The sequence below is a fragment of the Corylus avellana genome, chromosome 3 (assembly GCF_965113065.1).
Source record: "Corylus avellana chromosome 3, dhCorAvel1.hap1.2, whole genome shotgun sequence".
In the NCBI taxonomy this organism is placed as follows: Eukaryota; Viridiplantae; Streptophyta; class Magnoliopsida; order Fagales; family Betulaceae; genus Corylus; species Corylus avellana.
The window spans coordinates 8,334,815-8,351,912 of NC_142492.1; the positions used below are offsets into that span (position 1 = coordinate 8,334,815).

At 37.0% G+C, this 17,098-nt stretch overlaps 2 protein-coding genes and 1 non-coding gene across 4 annotated transcripts; 1 reads left to right on the forward strand and 2 right to left on the reverse strand.

Moving 5' to 3' along the window:
* The first annotated feature begins 952 nt into the window (after window positions 1–952).
* LOC132174745 (Pseudouridine synthase family protein) lies at window positions 953–5,598 on the forward strand. The gene is made up of 9 exons (XM_059586403.2): window positions 953–1,273; window positions 2,010–2,078; window positions 2,577–2,735; window positions 3,049–3,096; window positions 3,192–3,272; window positions 3,809–3,925; window positions 4,061–4,162; window positions 4,267–4,425; window positions 4,607–5,598. The coding sequence occupies exons 1-9, from the start codon at window positions 953–955 to the stop codon at window positions 4,979–4,981; spliced, it is 1,431 nt and encodes a 476-aa protein (XP_059442386.2). The 3' UTR covers window positions 4,982–5,598.
* LOC132174744 (Pentatricopeptide repeat (PPR) superfamily protein) lies at window positions 5,300–12,247 on the reverse strand. Of its 2 annotated transcripts, none has more exons than XM_059586402.2 (12): window positions 11,666–12,247; window positions 10,291–10,454; window positions 9,893–9,970; window positions 9,636–9,715; window positions 9,164–9,248; window positions 8,409–8,828; window positions 7,560–7,667; window positions 6,748–6,815; window positions 6,529–6,616; window positions 6,338–6,409; window positions 6,203–6,256; window positions 5,300–5,783 (listed from the first exon to the last, which is right to left on the reverse strand). In XM_059586402.2, exons 1-12 carry the CDS (start codon window positions 12,105–12,107, stop codon window positions 5,703–5,705), a joined length of 1,740 nt encoding a protein of 579 aa, XP_059442385.2. In that variant the 5' UTR covers window positions 12,108–12,247; the 3' UTR covers window positions 5,300–5,702. The 2 variants fall into 2 exon arrangements, with proteins under 2 accessions (XP_059442385.2, XP_088370911.1); XM_088514785.1 differs by having other exon boundaries at window positions 9,893–9,973.
* A 102-nt stretch (window positions 12,248–12,349) lies between these two features.
* TRNAA-CGC (transfer RNA alanine (anticodon CGC)) lies at window positions 12,350–12,422 on the reverse strand. The gene has a single exon. It is a non-coding gene; the product is annotated as a tRNA-Ala (tRNA).
* Between the last annotated feature and the right edge of the window lie 4,676 nt (window positions 12,423–17,098).

A 17,098-nucleotide genomic window follows, 5' to 3' on the forward strand; every position in this document is an offset into this window, starting at 1 on the left:
ATGAAGCTAAAATATTAGACTAGTCGATTTGATTAGGATATTGGTTAGTGGCATACAATTCTAATATCTATAACCATGAACATGCGTATTTCCTAAGGCAAATAACAACTAACCAAAATGCTTTTAATGAAGTATATAATTCACCAAGAAGAATGTGTGAGTATGTGATTGTAGACCCTTAGAGGAGAATATATCCATGAACATGATCAAATGTTATTCCACGTTATTCTTCAATGATTTCTTTTTCCTCCCAGTGGTAGAGTACACTACCAGAATTATTGAAGTAATACTCACAAAGTCCACAGTCTACGAGCACTCAAAACACACTGTAAGAGAGAGTTTGATGCTCAATAAGCATCGAGAATTTCTCTGTAACTTCTAGATACTTCAACACATCCAATAGGAAGCTCTATATAACCACCCCTAGTGATGGGAGATGATGAACCTTCAGAGTAACACTAATGCATTACTCCACCAATACACCGTTAAGCATAATACATGTCAACGTAACTGATCAGTAATTAAGCCATACGTTATATAAACACCTAGTTGAAGACGTTTCGAGCAAAGTGTTCTTAAAAGCACGTAGAGGAGCGTGCCTATTGTGGATCCCTCCAATCGATTTAACATTACTCCTAAATTATTTGGTAGAAAGACAAACTATTGATTAGAAATAGACCCACATCCTCTTGTGTTAGTTGTAATTATGTAATTTACTTGAAAAAAACAAAAGAAGAAGTTGTTATTATAAATTATGTAACAACAATTCCAACATTTAAGGTACCTGGGAGTTTTGCGCTGCTATTTATAAAAGCGCACGGAGTACTTGCTGCCGCAACAAGTAAAATCCATAGAGATATAGCAACAAGCTTTTACCGCCGCTATAAATAAGAAAACTGCTCGTAGAAATGGTATATACACTTTCTTCTCACGCTGCTTAGCAAGTGAAAGGATGTGGAAAAACAGAGTCCATCTTCGGCAACAAACGTTGCTAGCTATCATCAGACACTACTCTCGGATTTCTCCACCCCCACCGGCTTATGCCGACCCGGTAATCCGGGTCTCTAAAACCAACATAGCCCAGCTGGGCGGTCCAAAGGAGGGACCAAAGCCTCGGCAGCTCCTATCCTTGCCTCCCTTTCCTGGCCACCCTTTGCCCGGCAAGAACTCGGCCAGTGGTCAGCCCGGTCGGGTCACCGCAATCAGTTGGGTCAAGTATTACTTCGATGAGATTGCCGACTCTGTGATTCAGTCCCATTTCAACAAAGGCCTTGTGAGTGTTATGATTGTTATGAAATTTTTTTAATTGGGTTGGTTTTATTTTTTTAATTTTTTGCGGTTGGTTAGTGTATTTGTGTGGGTTAGTGTTTTGGGTTATGAAGAATGTGGATAAATTTGTCAAATTTGTGGTTCAATGTGTTTTTAGCTTATGCTTTAGGCTCAGATAAGTATGCAAACTTTTTAATTTTTGTGGTTGGTATTGTATTTATGTGGGTTAGTGTTTTGGGTTATGAGGAATGTGGATAAAGTTGTCAAATTTGTGGTTCAATGTATTTTTAGTTTATGCTTTAGGCTCAGATAAGCATGCGAACCAAATTGGTGAAAAAGAATGAGACAGAGAAATGTGTAGTGCCATTTGGGTTTGGTTTTGAAGATTTGACCTTTTTATTGTTTTGGGTTATGACGAATCTGGATGAAGTTGTCAACTTTATGGTTCAATGTGTTTTTGCTTATGCATTAGGCTCAGAAAAGTATGCAAAGATCTATTCATCAAAACGTATGCAAATTGAATTGATGAAAAAGAATGAGACAGGAAAATGTGGAGTGCCATTTTGGTTTGGGATTTGTACTTGTGGGGTTATTTAAAATCATATCAAGTTTATCTGTAATTATTTTGATTCATTGAAGTTTTATTCATATTAAGTTGGATTTAGAATGGGCATATGGCCTCTTTTAGGATTTTCAACACAAATATATTTACAAAATTGTATATTTTTCTTCTTCCTTAGGTCCAGATGGAATGCCCAAGTTCGGAAGACTCCTATGTTGACAAGGAACAAATGAAGCCCATGAGAAAGGTCCTGATGCTAGCACATAGAGCCAACTGTCTTAGTTTCACCATTTTAATTATGAATTTCATGATGGGAAGATAACCACCTAGGGAAGTTTTTCATGTGAGACATTATAATTATATAACTTTAATATAACATGTTTGGACATTAGTCCAATTATACTATATCAACTATTCACGCTTTTAACTACTACCAGGTGTGGACTTAACCACTTACACACTCACACATGCATTCTCCAATACTTAATTATTAATAGTTCTTTTTCTCGGTAACTTACACATGCATTCAATCGATATTGAATTCACGGTCTCATGTCTACTCCCATTCTTAAAGGGAGGAAGTGTCATTTGAGAAAGAGTTCATTGGCAACTTTATTTTACACACCCATGAGAAGGATGTATGAACATTTTTTCTCTTTCTCCCCTTCATTTCTACTTCTATTTGTTGGCTGTCTTTGATTTCATGGGGTTTTACTTAATCTACAATCATACAGCTGACCTACAGATTAGGCCTAATGAGGTCATGGCGGCTGGGGCACGAGTTTATATACCTGTATCTGTTGCGGAGACGAGGATTTCCAAGAGATATGACACTATTCCAAGTGGGACACTATATCCAAATGCCGATGAGATACAGTACTTGCAAAGGCTTGTCAAGTACAAGGCATGTCTTACATTTGACTCCTATTTTATCTCCTTTCATGTTATTTGAGTTGATTTATGAGTAATTTTGATATTTGAATTTTCAATTCCTGATGCTCACTGGTTTTGTATGGATGGGTATAGATGTTTTTGTGGGTTTATTTGCTGTGTTTATCTTCTTGTCTTCTTTTTCTCGTTGGTGAGGTACTGTGTTGTATGTAACTTTCTGCGCTTGCTCCAATTTCTGCTTGGAAGTGCTGTATGGCTATATTCTTCCTTTGATTGTGTTGTTTGTGCTCATATTGCTATATCTTATTTGGTGGTTGAAATTTCAGGACCCAGCTATCATGGTGCTAAATAAGCCCCCTAGAGTGCCAGTGAAGGTTAGTATCCTGTGATCCCATTCTTTGTGGTGCTAGATTTTCATTTCTGCATATTGTCTTGCCACTTGATTCTTTATATGTAACATTGTTCTTAGGGGAATCTGCCAGTTCATAACAGCATGGATGCTTTGGCAGCTGCAGCTTTGTCTTATGATTATGATGAGGGTCCTAAGTTGGTAAGGTTTTAGTTTTAGATGATCTCTTTGTACTTATCAAAAAGGATTGTTATGTGATGAAGTTGTCGAAAAAATTAGAAAATGCTTTTTTAGTCTTGTTCCTTTTTCTGTCTTAGATTATTGTGTGTGATTGCTCAGTGGTATCAAGAAGATAGTTGAACGGGGTAGTGAGAAGTTGAGAAAGAAGATAGGTGCTATATTGGTTAATTTGATGTGCAGGAAGAAACATGTGTCCAATGTTTAAATTTGTGTAGTTGTATGCACAAATATTTGGAGGGCAATTATCATTTGTTCAACATGACACCCCCTGTCATACATGTCTTGTTTTTTAAGAATAGAGGTATTTACTTCATTATTTTTTCATATTGCTATTACTTTTTTTAAAGGGAAAATTTGAAATTACTCCCTGGGTTCTTTTGGAATGTTTGTTGCACGCTACTTGTGATTCCACTATATTATTACCAGTAGCTATCTTAAATCGTTAGTTCTTTTTAGGAGCTTTTGTGGTTGCTGTTCTCATAGACCTACTTTCTTAGGTTCATCGACTCGACCGAGAGAGCAGCGGCCTCCTCTTGATGGGGAGAACAAAAGAAAGTGTAGATCAACTTCAGTGGTTATTTAGTGACATAAATAAAGGAAATTCCTCCTGCAAGGTACACATACCCACACTGCTGCTTGCTCTAGGTACAGCACGGGCAGTGAATGTAAATTCTAGAACACAATGGGGAAAATGGTTGAAAGCTTCAATTTTTTAGTCTTAAGGCTGATATGTTTGTATGTAATCTTAGGGTTGGAATGATGCATGTCAAGCAACATATCGGAGGTATTGGGCTTTGGTCATAGGCTCTCCCAGGGAAAAGGAAGGGTTAATTTGTGCTCCTCTTACAAAGGTTCTCTGTCTGTCTCTGTATCAGCCGTGAATATTAGCTTCCAACAATGGATTCGTCCAAAAGAGATAACAACTTGAATGTATATCTCTTGTTTTCATTTGCAGGTGCTCCTTAATGATGGGAAGACTGAAAGGGTCATTTTGGCTCATCAATCAGGTTTAGAAGCTTCTCAAGAGGCCATAACTGAATATCGGGTTCTTGGTCCTATGATAAGTGGATGCTCGTGGATTGAACTACGACCAGTTACTGGCCGGAAGCATCAGGTACCGTGTTGTGTTCTCTCACCATTCTCCATAAGCAAACACTTGCCCTCTCACCTACCTAATGTAAATCTCCCTCTCTCTCTCTCTCTCTCTCTCTCTCGTGTGAGGCTGGTGTAAGCAAATGGAGCTCTTCCCCTTTTTATCCACATATAGCTATCTAATTTCAATCGTCTTATTACAGCTCCGCGTCCATTGTGCCGAAGCTCTTGGCACTCCGATTGTGGGTGACTACAAGTATGGTTGGTTTGTTCACCAGAGATGGAAGCAAATGCCTAGGGTTGATATTGAGCCAACAACTGGTAAACCGTACAAGTTGCGAAGGCCAGACGGTCTGGATGTTCAGAAAGGAAGTGTTTTATCTAAGGTTCCTTTGTTACATCTGCACTGTAGGGAGCTTGTCCTTCCCAACATCGCAAAGTTCCTTCAAGTTTTGGATCAAAACTCAGAAAACCTGCATCCGGTAGTTAGGTCGAAGCCAGATCTTCTTCGGTTTGTGGGATCGATGCCTTCCCACATGAAAATTAGTTGGAATCTTATGTCCTCCTATTTGGTATAAGAATTTAGGAAAGTTAAGTGTTCTGTAGAGCCCGATCTGTGTTACTGTAGATCAATTTAACTTATATTGTAGTTTTATTAGTTAATATTATGAATTTTCGTAAATCATTTTTGAATAGATTATGTTTCATGACATATTCTCTTGAATCCCAAGTTCAAAGCAATTATAATCACTTTTTTCCACCCCATCCTCTCCCTTCATGAATGGTTTCATTGTTCAATGGAAGTTTTTGTATCCAGAAGCATCAGCTGGGATCCATAGAAATATACTACTTTTTACACCCCAAAAGTTCTTTTTCTTTTTGTGTTTTTTGAAAAGCAATTGTACTACACTGTGGGTATGAATTAGGCGGTAAATATAAAAATTGCAATGAACAATACAAGTGATTGAAAATTTACATCATAATGCCTTTGTCTTCGAGTGAGCCGCCGGAACAGTCTTCAGCACGTGTGAGACAACCAAACACCAACCTTCTGTTGCCACCATCCTCCATTTCCACAATCTTGCACAGACTAAATTCTTCTTGTGGTATGGTATGTTCATGATTGTTAAACATAGCACACTGTTTGGCATCCTTCGGGTAATTGTCACAGAGGAATGGTGACTGCTCCTTAAATGGTCCAAGCAAAAGGATTTCTTGGAGCTGAGCCATTCAATGGATAGAGCAATGCACACAAGCAATGAATAGACAGACTACTTGGGTCTTTCTGTTTAAATATGTTTAAATCTCTTCCGTGGCTATGGATTGTGAACTAAGGAGTCTTTCTGCCTCATCGTTCGCTTCTGCTTGTATTCTCCATCTCTGGAAAGAAAATTAGACATTAGTAGTAAAAGATAAATGCATGCATGCATTCTAGAGCAAAAAATCAAGGCAGGCCAGCTCAGTGGCTGAGAAGAAGTGCGTTCTCTTTATCTCTCTCAGACTACAAGATCACTCACAATCCTAGTCTATTCTACTTCACTTCATTCCAACCCCTGGTTGAGGAGCAACTACTAATCATTGCCTTTGGACTCGAGTATCCCAATTTCCTATAAAACAAAGGACCTAAATATGATAGCCAAGTAAGCAAAACCTTGATGGTAGTTCTAGTTTCTCATATCAGAAAATCCAAGAATTATTTTCTTCTTATAAAATAAATTCTGTTTAGAAAATATCAATAAAGTCTTTTCCAATTCTGAGTTCCAAGTCATAAAAAGTACTTCCAAGTGAAAAGAACTTGCCTCTTCAAGATTTTCTAGCTCCATTATTTGTTGAATCTGTTCAGCAATTCTTTCCTGTAACCAAGGACAGAGTTAGATAAGGCTATGCATGTTAGATAGTGTTGGAGAAGAAATTGATAATCAGGATGTGCACACCACGTTGCTTGCTGCTTCAGCGGCAAGAACATCAGAGTCCAATTCTACTTCGATTTCAATCATTGAAGAAATCTGTCAAATGGATGGTATCACCGCACATCAATTTATACTGTGGAAAAACAAACTTTACAGAGAAATTTCTTTGGGAGGGTGGGGGTGGAGTTTTGGTGTCCGTCATGTAGGAAACATACTCTTGCATAGCTGTCAACCAGTTCAATCCTTCCCCTAAGGGAGTCTTCCAAGCCTTCTCGAACTCTTTTGACTCTACTTCTTCGAGCACTAAAAAATAACCAAAGAATACTTTCAAAGAGTGCAGTTGAAACAAAATAAATCTCAAAACCTTCTACTAAATAACAGTCAATCAAACGACAAGAAGGTTAGGAGTACTAGTAATGTTAGGAGGGTTTCACCGATAAGAAGGTTCTCCTACGGCAAGTATTTTGTTCTCCAGTTGGCACATTCGAGCCAACATCCAAACCTACACAGAAAGCAAATGAATTTATCATATGGAACTTCCGGCTACTTTAGTAGCTGATGTATGAAGTAATGTGGTGGAACATGTTATTGTCATTGTCCAGATGATTTTATAGATTTATTACTAGTTTGAATGGTTCTTCAAGCTCAAAAATTATATCCTGTCGCACCACCAACTATAGACATATAACTCTGAGAAAATTCATTGGTAAATAATATGGTGATCCATGAGAAGATTCATAAGCAACATGTGATGATCCTCAAGTTTCAAGTCTATAAATCAGAAAAATTAAGAGCAGTCAACTTGTTTATAGAAAGCTGTGTTTCATGCGTGTATCTAAAGCATCAGAGTGGATTTCATATACATAATCTTGATATATCTCCTAGCTTTTCGGTTGTGATTTGAAGACTAATTCAGTGAGAAGTAAGATGTTAATTCAGCTTGCTTAATAGAAAAGGAGGCATATTTATTGACCTAGACACATCCTTCATTTTGTACTTCTCAGATAATTTTTTCTTGTCCATATAAATTTTGAATAAAAATTGGACTTGAAATGATTGTATCATCAGGCTTGCCAGGGCATTTGTATGGATACTGTTCTTACATTGACATCCCAATTCATATCATAAAACCTATGTCAAAATCTTTGAGGGGTATCCTCCACACATCTACTGGCTCAACTCATTAAATAAAAGAAAAGAAAAAAAAAGGTTTACCATGCAATCATTTACTTGCATGGGAGCATACCTCTTTTTCAGCAGCTTCCTTTAGTTCCTTGATGCGAGACTGAAGCACGTCATATTGAGATAAAAGTTGCTGCTTGATAGCAATTACATCCACAGATCTTTGAGGAAGCTGACATAAATGAAGAAATGGATAAATGGATATGCATAAATTCATTCCATGGGAAAAATCTTAAATGGATCAAAACAAAGAGTAAAATCACATTGCAGAAGTAAAATGAAACCATCCTGATATCTATCTAGGTTCACTGATGGCAATGTTTAGTTTAGGATTTGCAGTAATACATTAGTTTAACAATACACACAATCTAGAAAAGTTTGGCTAGCTGGTTTTTAAATATTCGAGAAATTCTGTGTTTCTGGTTAGTGCTATGCTCCACATGATTCGATAGAATGTGAAATCAGAGAAAGTGGAGTATGTTTAAAGGAATCAGCTATCACCCATGATTTGTGATGGTTATAATACAATTTGTCAAACATATTTGTACAACATGATATTAATGAGGCATGCATTCCAGACTACAAGTAAAAGTAACGGATGAATTACCAAAGATGTACAGAACTGCTTTTTGTCAAATTAAAGAATACCAGATTTGTATCGTAGTATTAATGTTATTTCATTGCAAACAGGCAAGTAATATGGAGTTGTGTATTACCATTTCTTAATCCACTTCTCTTAAATACCAAATACAGGAATAGGTGAAAGGAAAGCAGAAATATGCATAGCCAGAGATTATTAATGCCCTGAAGAGACTGAAAGCCATACAGCAGTCTTCATAGAAATTTAAATCTCAATGACGACAATCATTTGAGAGGGAAATTTGATACTGAAGACAACGTAAGAGTATCTTACTTGATTCAACTGGGGAAAAACGAAAGCATTTAAAGTGGCTCCCACGGCAAGAGATGCAACTGCAGCAACTGAGAGGAACTGGGGCAAGCTTGGGTCAATAATCCCAGAGGCAGCATCGCCGGTGGCCAACACAGCTAGAAGTGGAAACAGGATGGAGGGGTTGAGTAACGATGAGCTTCCTTCTTTTTGTGGGGCTCTTAATAATAGTGATTCCCGGCCATCTTTGTGGTTGGTCAGGCACATGGGCTCTCCAGGGTAGAAATTGGGGGCCTTTGGACTGAATTTGAAAGGACCTACCTCTCTATAAATGTTTGATGGAGCTGCTACAGCAATGGAAACCCTTTCTCCTTGTTGTGCTGGGAGATCAACTGTTTCTGTGGCAAATCTGTGTGTGCGTGCCATACCAGAAGGAGTCTCAACCTGAAATTTGGAAGGGTAAAGCAATCATTAAATGAGACATGGAGGTGAGAGTACAGTAACAAGGCAGTGGCAGCTAAGGGTGTCATTGATGGGTATGATATCTTCTCAGAAAAATATGTAATGAGATGGAGAGGGCCTCAGATGTTGTTTTATCAGAAAAAAATTTCCTTTTGGCTTTGCTTCTTGCAACTTACAAACAACAGATAGGCATGCAATAGAAAGTATCCAATGAGTCATGCTTGTAAGAGCATTTTGGAAAAAAAGGCATGTATAACCTACCAATATACAAATTGGAAAGAATCTGCACTTGAACATTCTAAATCAAGAATCTATACCACAATAGAGTGAACAGCAGAAGGAGTTCTCTGCTTCATTATTTGCAGTAATCTTAGCCCTCTTTTCCATGCTGGAACATCCATGCTGCGTTCGGCAGGAGGAGATCCTTAGAAGAAGTGAAATATCCCAGGATCAACATCATACACAAATATATTCTGTGATCAATATAGAATTAAAATCTGCTAATATATCTAGTACTTCAAATGTATATTCCAAGAGTTATATGGTTTACAAGCCAATATTGATATACTAGAAAAGACAATTTTTTGCCCTCACAAATAAATGGAAGCAAGCTGATAAATTTTGCTGGTTACAGCCATTGCTATTCCATGAAATACAAGACCAATTGTGTAAATATTGTGATAGATAAATGGAAGCTGTCATAATCACTAACCAAAGCAAGAATAGCCATAGAATACTAAACAAGCAGCATAAAATTTGTAATAAATGAACAAACCAGATGGAACCAACCTGATTTCTTCTGACTCAATACTAACTATGTCACCAGAAATAAGTTCGTACTTGTAGCGGCACTTTGCACAAGATACAATCTGCATAGAAGTACTATAAACTCATTAACAAGCATCATTCATTATCAACTCTAAACATTTTGGGTGCACCACATCTGTGGCATGAGTAGCATTAATTTCTACAAACTATATGATCCTAGGTATTCCCCACAAAGTTAGTAATAGACCAGATCATTACTGGAGCTTTTCTGTCTATACCTGAATACCATGTTGGGGTTGTGCAACAGTAACAGCTATCATACAACTTGGACATCTCACGACCTTTCCAAAAGGGACCTGCTAAACATCCATAAAATTGAAAACATTGTAAAGTCAATAACATTACAGTAACTGAGAGGTCGCATTTCCAGACTACAAACAGGAAGGTCATATTTTGTAGCTGAACTTATCAAAATGGGTATACCCGGTAGAATACAAAACATACTGCAGAGAGATGGGCATAGCCAGCAATTAGAGTTTGATAAGGTACTTGGGGAAAAAATTCTCTAGTGTTTTTTGGCAAGGTAGACTGTCAAGAGAGAGAAAGAGAGAGAGAAGAGAAGAGAAAAATATAAAAGCAATAGGCAAAAAAAGAAGAAGTAAAATTAGCCTCATACCTCCTCCCCAGGAGATACTCCCACTTGGCAAATGTCTTCAATTATCCTAAGAGCATCAGAAACCCTCAATGAGGCTGCAAGACCCTGAACTAATGTTGTGTAAACGTGTACGTCTGGCCTGGTCCACCTCCATCTCTCAACAGAAGGTCTATTTTCACTAGCACCTGCCCGTGTATAAGTTATCAGCAACATAAATGCGTATAAATCATGCAAGAAAAGTTTAATATATGTCAGTGCAGGAAATCTGAACATGACATTTGGCACCAGAATTTCTTATAACAACCTGAATTCACCAAACGCACTACTATAATCCAGCAAAATCACTTAGACTAGCTCTAAGTCAACATATTTTAGTTTTACCCAAAAAATAATAAAAGGCTGATAAATATTGCATAGGTGAACATAATGGATAAACCCAACAACCTCCCACAACCCCCATCCTTTCTGTGATCCAAAAAAGGAATCTTGGAATTGGGGTACCAGACTATTGAAGATAAGGTTGAAGTCTCATCAGACACGGAGCTGAAGCAATTAGAAACGTTAAGGAGATCTTCTGAAGTTAAACAACAGCAGCAGAGTTTGAGTTTGAATAAACAGAGGAGACCCAAGCCAAGAGATAACTTGTGAGAGTCTAATGACTAGAATTCCATTTGGTTTTATATCTTGTAAAGTTGTGCAACATGAATTGATGAAAAACACTACAATTATAATAGACAGCAACCTCATGAATCCAGTTAACTGGTTGAGGCTTTCCATCAAATAACTTCTGTGTGATTTCGTAGGGATGGCAATTTTTGACCAGACTCGTGAACCTGGCATGAACTCAACACGAAATTAGGAGACGATTTAGTGCAGTTCGCACAAACCCAACACAAAATTACGAAATTAGCAGAATTAGCGAGTTAGAGTCGAGAAGTTTGATTTGTTTAATTAAATAGGTGAGGTTAGAGTTAACGTATATAGTCTTATATCTCCGCACAATCCGAATCTAATATGCGAACACGAATTTCAACCAAACGATTTCGTTTGCAGACAACTGACCCAGATATATAAATCTCAATTATTCACTATGTCATCTCATTTATCAAAACTCATAACAAAACAATAACAGCAAATTTGTACTTCCCAATTACTTTGGTTACTACACAATGTATCATGTTCTATCTGACCATCCTCTTGTCAACGTAACTCCAGTCTCCATTGAATATACTTTATACAACTCTTCAAATCCAAGAATGCACACAGCCCCAAAGACGAAATCAATCATATATATATACATACACAGAAGAACATCACAATTTCTGGGCATGCACTTACTGCAATCCAACAATTCAAGTAACACCCAAAAGCTGTACCAATAAACCTCATACTTTACCTTGGTCGAAGCTCGTGCGCATGGCATAGAAAACCGACAAGGCCAGCTCCGCATTGTTGCGCTGAAGCGCGGCTGTTATGATCAAGCAACAGTCATCAACTCCGACAAGACCTCCACCGGTCCCAGACTTGTCAGCAATCATCTCCAACGCTTCATTGGCATCCTTAGCAGCGGAGACCTTAGCAAGCAAATCCTCGCCCAACAGCTGCAAAACCGCCGAGTCCCCAGCCACCCCACTTTCGCTCTCGCTCAGAGAAGCTCTGGCCCTGAGGGTCTTGGAGAAGTTGGCAAAAGTCAATGAACTGCCGGTGCATGGTAAGAGAGGCAAGAGAGAAGAAGAAGAAGAAGAAGTGTTATTGTTAATGGCAAAGGTGTCGGAGAGCCTGGGGAGGGGAGGGTGAGAGAGGCGAGAGAGCCAAGGGGAGCCCAAGTTGAGTGTCATTTTGTGGGAATTTGATTGGAGCAAAAATGAAGAAAAGGTTTGAGGAATTTGTATGTGTTTTTTTGGCGGATGAAGATGAGGAATGAGAGGTTGTGAGAGGAGGAGATCGGATGTCAGTGTGAGAGAGAGAGAGTTTGCGTGCATGGAGGTGTATGGGATGAGAATATGGGGAGAGTTTTTTTTGAATCTGAAGACTGAATCTCTGATTGATTAAACCAAATCAGGGCAAAAGAAATGTACTGTGGAGGTGCGGGGAATCGAACCCCGTGCCTCTCGCATGCGAAGCGAGCGCTCTACCATATGAGCTACACCCCCGAGCTGATGAAAGTCATTAACTGAATTATATTCTATTAATGTAAGTAAGTGCTAAATACTATGGCCTGACTAGGGGTGTCAACCCGGTCCGGTTTCCCGGTTTTTGGCCTAAAACCGGAACCGGAACCGGGGTACCCCGGTTCTCAATTTTGAGAAACCGGAACCGGAACCGGGACCCCGGTTAACCGGGGTCCCGGTTACCGGCCGGTTCCGGTATTACCCGGTCCGGTAACCGGTTTTTTTTAAAAATTGATTTTTGGGCTTATTTTAGGTATTGGGCCTAAAATAAGCCAATTTTTTTTTCATAAATTGGCCAATTTTTTAAAAAATCTATTAGTTTCTTTGTCTAAATTAAAGGGGCTTTGTTGTGATTGTTCCAAATAATTAAAAAATAAACCTTAAAAAGTCCAAAAATCCTAAAAAATCATTATTTTTGCCTATTTGGGCCTTAGAAATAAAAATTTAATTTTTTAAAATACCCTAAACCTAAACCTAAGTGTAAAAAATATTAATATATATATAATATATATATATTAATATATAAATATAATAATATATAAATATTATTAAATAAAATGGAAACCCGGTTCCGGTATTCCCGGTAAAAACCGGGTACCAAAAACCGGTACCGGAACCGGGGTACCCGGTTTTTAGATTTTTCAAACCGGAACCGGAACCGGGACCCCGGTTTCCCGGTTTCCGGTTTTCCGGTTTCCCGGTTTTCCGGTTCCGGTTCCGGTTCCCCGGTAATTTTTGACACCCCTAGGCCTGACCACCCGTTAGCGTAGGAGTAATATATAACATTGTTCTTTTAAGGTAAGGTAAGGCCATAGTATTGACGCTCAACCACCCATTGAATTTTTTCTTTATAATAAAGACTAATTGAAAAGTTGGTTATAACTATCAAATCGGCATGGCCATATAGTTGTGGAATAAAAATGTGGTTCAAAACCTTTGGATTTTTTTTTTTAACAAATAGTATTGGTTTGAAAGTTGGTTGACACTGTTATCTCACTATTGTGGTATAATTATGAAATAAAAATATGGTTTCTAGTTTCTACTATTACTCAAAACCCTTGGATTTTTATTTTTAGCAAAGATTAATCCAAAAATTGGTTGAAACTACCACATCAGCATTGTAAAATAATTGTGGAATAAAAATGTAGTTTCAAACACTACTCTTACTCTTTAGCAAGTATTAATCGGAGTTGTTTGTGTTACGTGAAAACGTAACGGGGATAGAATTTAGGTTCCAAGGGAACATAAACCTTACATTATGAGAAAACCTAGACCTTTTAGATTTTGAGGAAACCTAAAACCTTTTTTCAAACTCAAGGTTTGGATTTAATTCTGCTTAATTTATTAATGAGCTTGATGTCTTTAAATAGACAATTACATTAATGCATAGTGAAAATAAGAGATTAAGTAGAATAAACTACTTAATTTAATGATAATACTTATCTCTAATATTTAAATTCTAATCCCTACTTCTAATATTATCTATAAAGGTAACATATCACCCTAAGATATATTATTAGACCCCTAACCGTTTGCTTTCATTTTTTGGAGCTCTAGGAAGAGGTGGAAGGGAATGCCATGAAGTTAGCTAATTGTTTATAAAACCATCATGTGTAGATCTTTCTTGCCATTATTTGTGTTAGTGAGTATGGTAATTAACAAAATAGAGATTCAAATAACAAAATATAAAATTGATTGAATAAAAGTACTGAAAAATAGACAAAAACAAGGAGTAATACTGATTGGTTAAAAAACAAACAAAAACAAAAAAAACAAAAAACTAATTCATATAGAACTCTTAAAATATTTAAGTACTTGACCGACTGATCTTCTCCAGTTCAAAATATCTAGTTATCCTTCCAATATAATTAAGTAGTAAATATTATTCAATTCAAATGAACCAAAAATGATTAAGGACGGACTCTATTAACTCCCTGGGACTCTAACTCTACTGAAAATACCAAAAAGCAATGAAACTAAACATTACATAATAAAGTAGTATAGCACCTCCTATGCAAATATTTTCGAGTATACCCATTCTGCCAAAAGAATACCACTTCCCTCCATGAAAATCATCAACAACTCTCTCAGTAGAACCATAACTAGTAGCAGCAGAAGAAGAAGTAGACGCAGAAGAGCTATCAGAATATTCATCCAAACGATGTCGCTTTTGACGATCTCTCATAATACTTTTCGTGATTATCGGAGAATTATTCTTCTTTGCGCATGCCCATATGGAAGTTGAATTGTTTCTGATAACATACCAGTCGGCGCCTGTCCAAAGCTGTCGGACCCTGAGAAAAGATTTGTGGACAATGAATCCGACGTCCCAGTTGGAGTTTCCTAGGAGACGGAGCAAGAAGATGTTGTCGGTTACCGCCTTCAAGATCTTTGCTGCTTTCCAGGAAAAGCTGTGACAGCACTCGACAAGATCACCGGGGGTGAAGTTAGCTACGCCCTCCAAAGGTGGCGGAAGAGGCCTGACGACTGCTATTGGAACTGTCTGCCTCCACAATTCTGTTGCCGCCGCCGCCGTACTTGACAGTGCACGTGTACGCAGTCGAGTTTATGACTTCTGCGCAAACCCACGCGCCGAATACATCCGCCACCTTCTTGATCATCACATCCACTTCGCTACCTCTCGTGAGTTCCAACATGGCTGCCATTATCGATTATCGATAGCAGGAAAACGACCGATTAGAAAAACAACCAAGAAAGAGACAGAGAAAGAGGGGAGAGGTTTCTAAACAACAGAAAGAGAGAGAGGGAGAGAGGTTGGTTTTGATTATGTGGTAGTGTATATATATATAAGAATTTGTTTCCTGGGTTTCTTAGTTCACATCGGATATATATATATATATATATATATATATATATAAACATACTTCATGTTATAATAACCAAATAAATAAATATCAATTAAGAAAACAAACAAACAAAGTGATGAAAATATATTACCAATAATATCAACAAAAAAGCATCATTTGACAAAGTCCATCCCTCAAAAGTCTCAATCTGAGTCGTCATAATTTCTATCACAGTAAAATTCTCTAAGAATTAGTTAATTACTAGAATGAAAACAGTTTAATTATACTGAAGCAATTAACCAAGTAAGTAAATTTGAAATTTACTGTAATAAATAATAATATTACCTAAATCCTCGCTGAGTCTAGGGGTGATAAGTGGTTAGCGACCGCTTTTTAAAAGAAAAAATTAAAAAATGTTAATTTTTTTTTTTTTTTTTTAAAAGGGTCATTTTTAATTTGGTACGTAATACGATAATACTCTAATACATACGACATGATTTCTATATATATATATATATTTATTTTTTTTTCAAAACCAAAAATAGCTAACAGTATCCTAACCGCTTTTGAAGGTGGTTAGCTGGCCCGCGATATATTTGCTTGAAGGGGGAGATTAATCATATTATCTCCAATTCAAATAAAGCCACATAATAAGCTTCTTATCAGAAGTACAGCATGTTATCATCTTATCATTGTATACTGATAATGTTATTGTGTACTTTAGATTACATAGGTTGTTATCCTGTATTAGAATATGTTTAAGGTTTGAGAATTGCTATTTGTCCATTCCATGTATTTCTTCCATCGAACTTTTTTAAAATTAACTATTGAATTGGTATGATTCTCACTTCACTCATATAAGGGTTCGTTTGAGTTTACGATTTCAAGAAGTACAATTCAAAAATAACGATTTTAAATTGTGATTTTAAAAACGTAGTTAAGCATTTGACAAAATTACGGTTTGACCTTTAAAATTGCAGTTTAACCTTTAAAATTGTGCGTTTTCAAAAAAGTATTTTCTTACTTGCAATTTGAAAATGCAGATTTTAGTTTTTTCAAATCACAACTTTTTTAAAAAACGTAATCTCAAACAATTCATTTACTGCGATTTGGTTTAAAATCGCGCCTTTTGTCTATGAAATCACAATTTCAAATGCACCATAAGTCTTAGAGACCCAATTAATGCAACATTTTCTCTTCTGGCTCTGATACCATGTTAAATCACCAGTTATCCCATAAGCTAAATTCATAAGAAGAGGTAAATTTAATCACTTAATCAATCCTTTAACAGTTCTTCTCTCACAGATTCAATGATAATTTTGAAAAGTGAGAAAATAGAACCAGAAGAAAACTTTACCAAACCATTCTTCTCAAATCTTTCATTATCAAATCATCAAGAGAAGATCGACCTTCGAAATCGCAGATAAAAACAACCAAAAATTGTTGATGGGAAGACAATTCTCTCAACTTTATTCAAAATTTTATATTCTTCAAACAACCCAAATATAATCTCTAACTCTCTCAACTCTTTTTTCTCTTCGATATTTGCAATTTTGAATTCAGTTTAGTAGAATAGAAAAAGATCGCAAACTCAAACTCAAACGAGGCCATAATATTTCACTATTATGACAATAATGTGTATATATACTAGAGATAATTAAACCCTCGTTAACTATGTACAAGAACATATTGAGTCTGCTTTATCATCCATTATTGTCGTCGCAAAATCTTTATCGTCGTCATCATCATCATCTGATACGTAGCTTATATGATCACGATTGAGAGTAATCCTCCTTTTTGTGGAAACTGATTCAGCCTCGTCATCTCTTTTACTCTCATCACCGACAGAAT

What these genes read in the sequence shown, in the direction of transcription:
- LOC132174745 (XM_059586403.2), top strand. Translation starts at nt 953, where the DNA reads ATGTGGAAAAACAGAGTCCATCTTCGGCAACAAACGTTGCTAGCTATC. An exon ending in AAAGGCTTGTCAAGTACAAG is followed by an intron (nt 2,736 to 3,048) that starts GCATGTCTTACA and finishes TTGAAATTTCAG; the next exon opens with GACCCAGCTATCATGGTGCT. An exon ending in AAGGAAATTCCTCCTGCAAG is followed by an intron (nt 3,926 to 4,060) that starts GTACACATACCC and finishes ATGTAATCTTAG; the next exon opens with GGTTGGAATGATGCATGTCA.
- LOC132174744 (XM_088514785.1), bottom strand. Translation starts at nt 12,107, where the DNA reads ATGACACTCAACTTGGGCTCCCCTTGGCTCTCTCGCCTCTCTCACCCT. An exon ending in CTGCTGTTCACTCTATTGTG is followed by an intron (nt 8,829 to 9,163) that starts GTATAGATTCTT and finishes TCCAAATTTCAG; the next exon opens with GTTGAGACTCCTTCTGGTAT. An exon ending in TGGTTGACAGCTATGCAAGA is followed by an intron (nt 6,410 to 6,528) that starts GTATGTTTCCTA and finishes TCCATTTGACAG; the next exon opens with ATTTCTTCAATGATTGAAAT.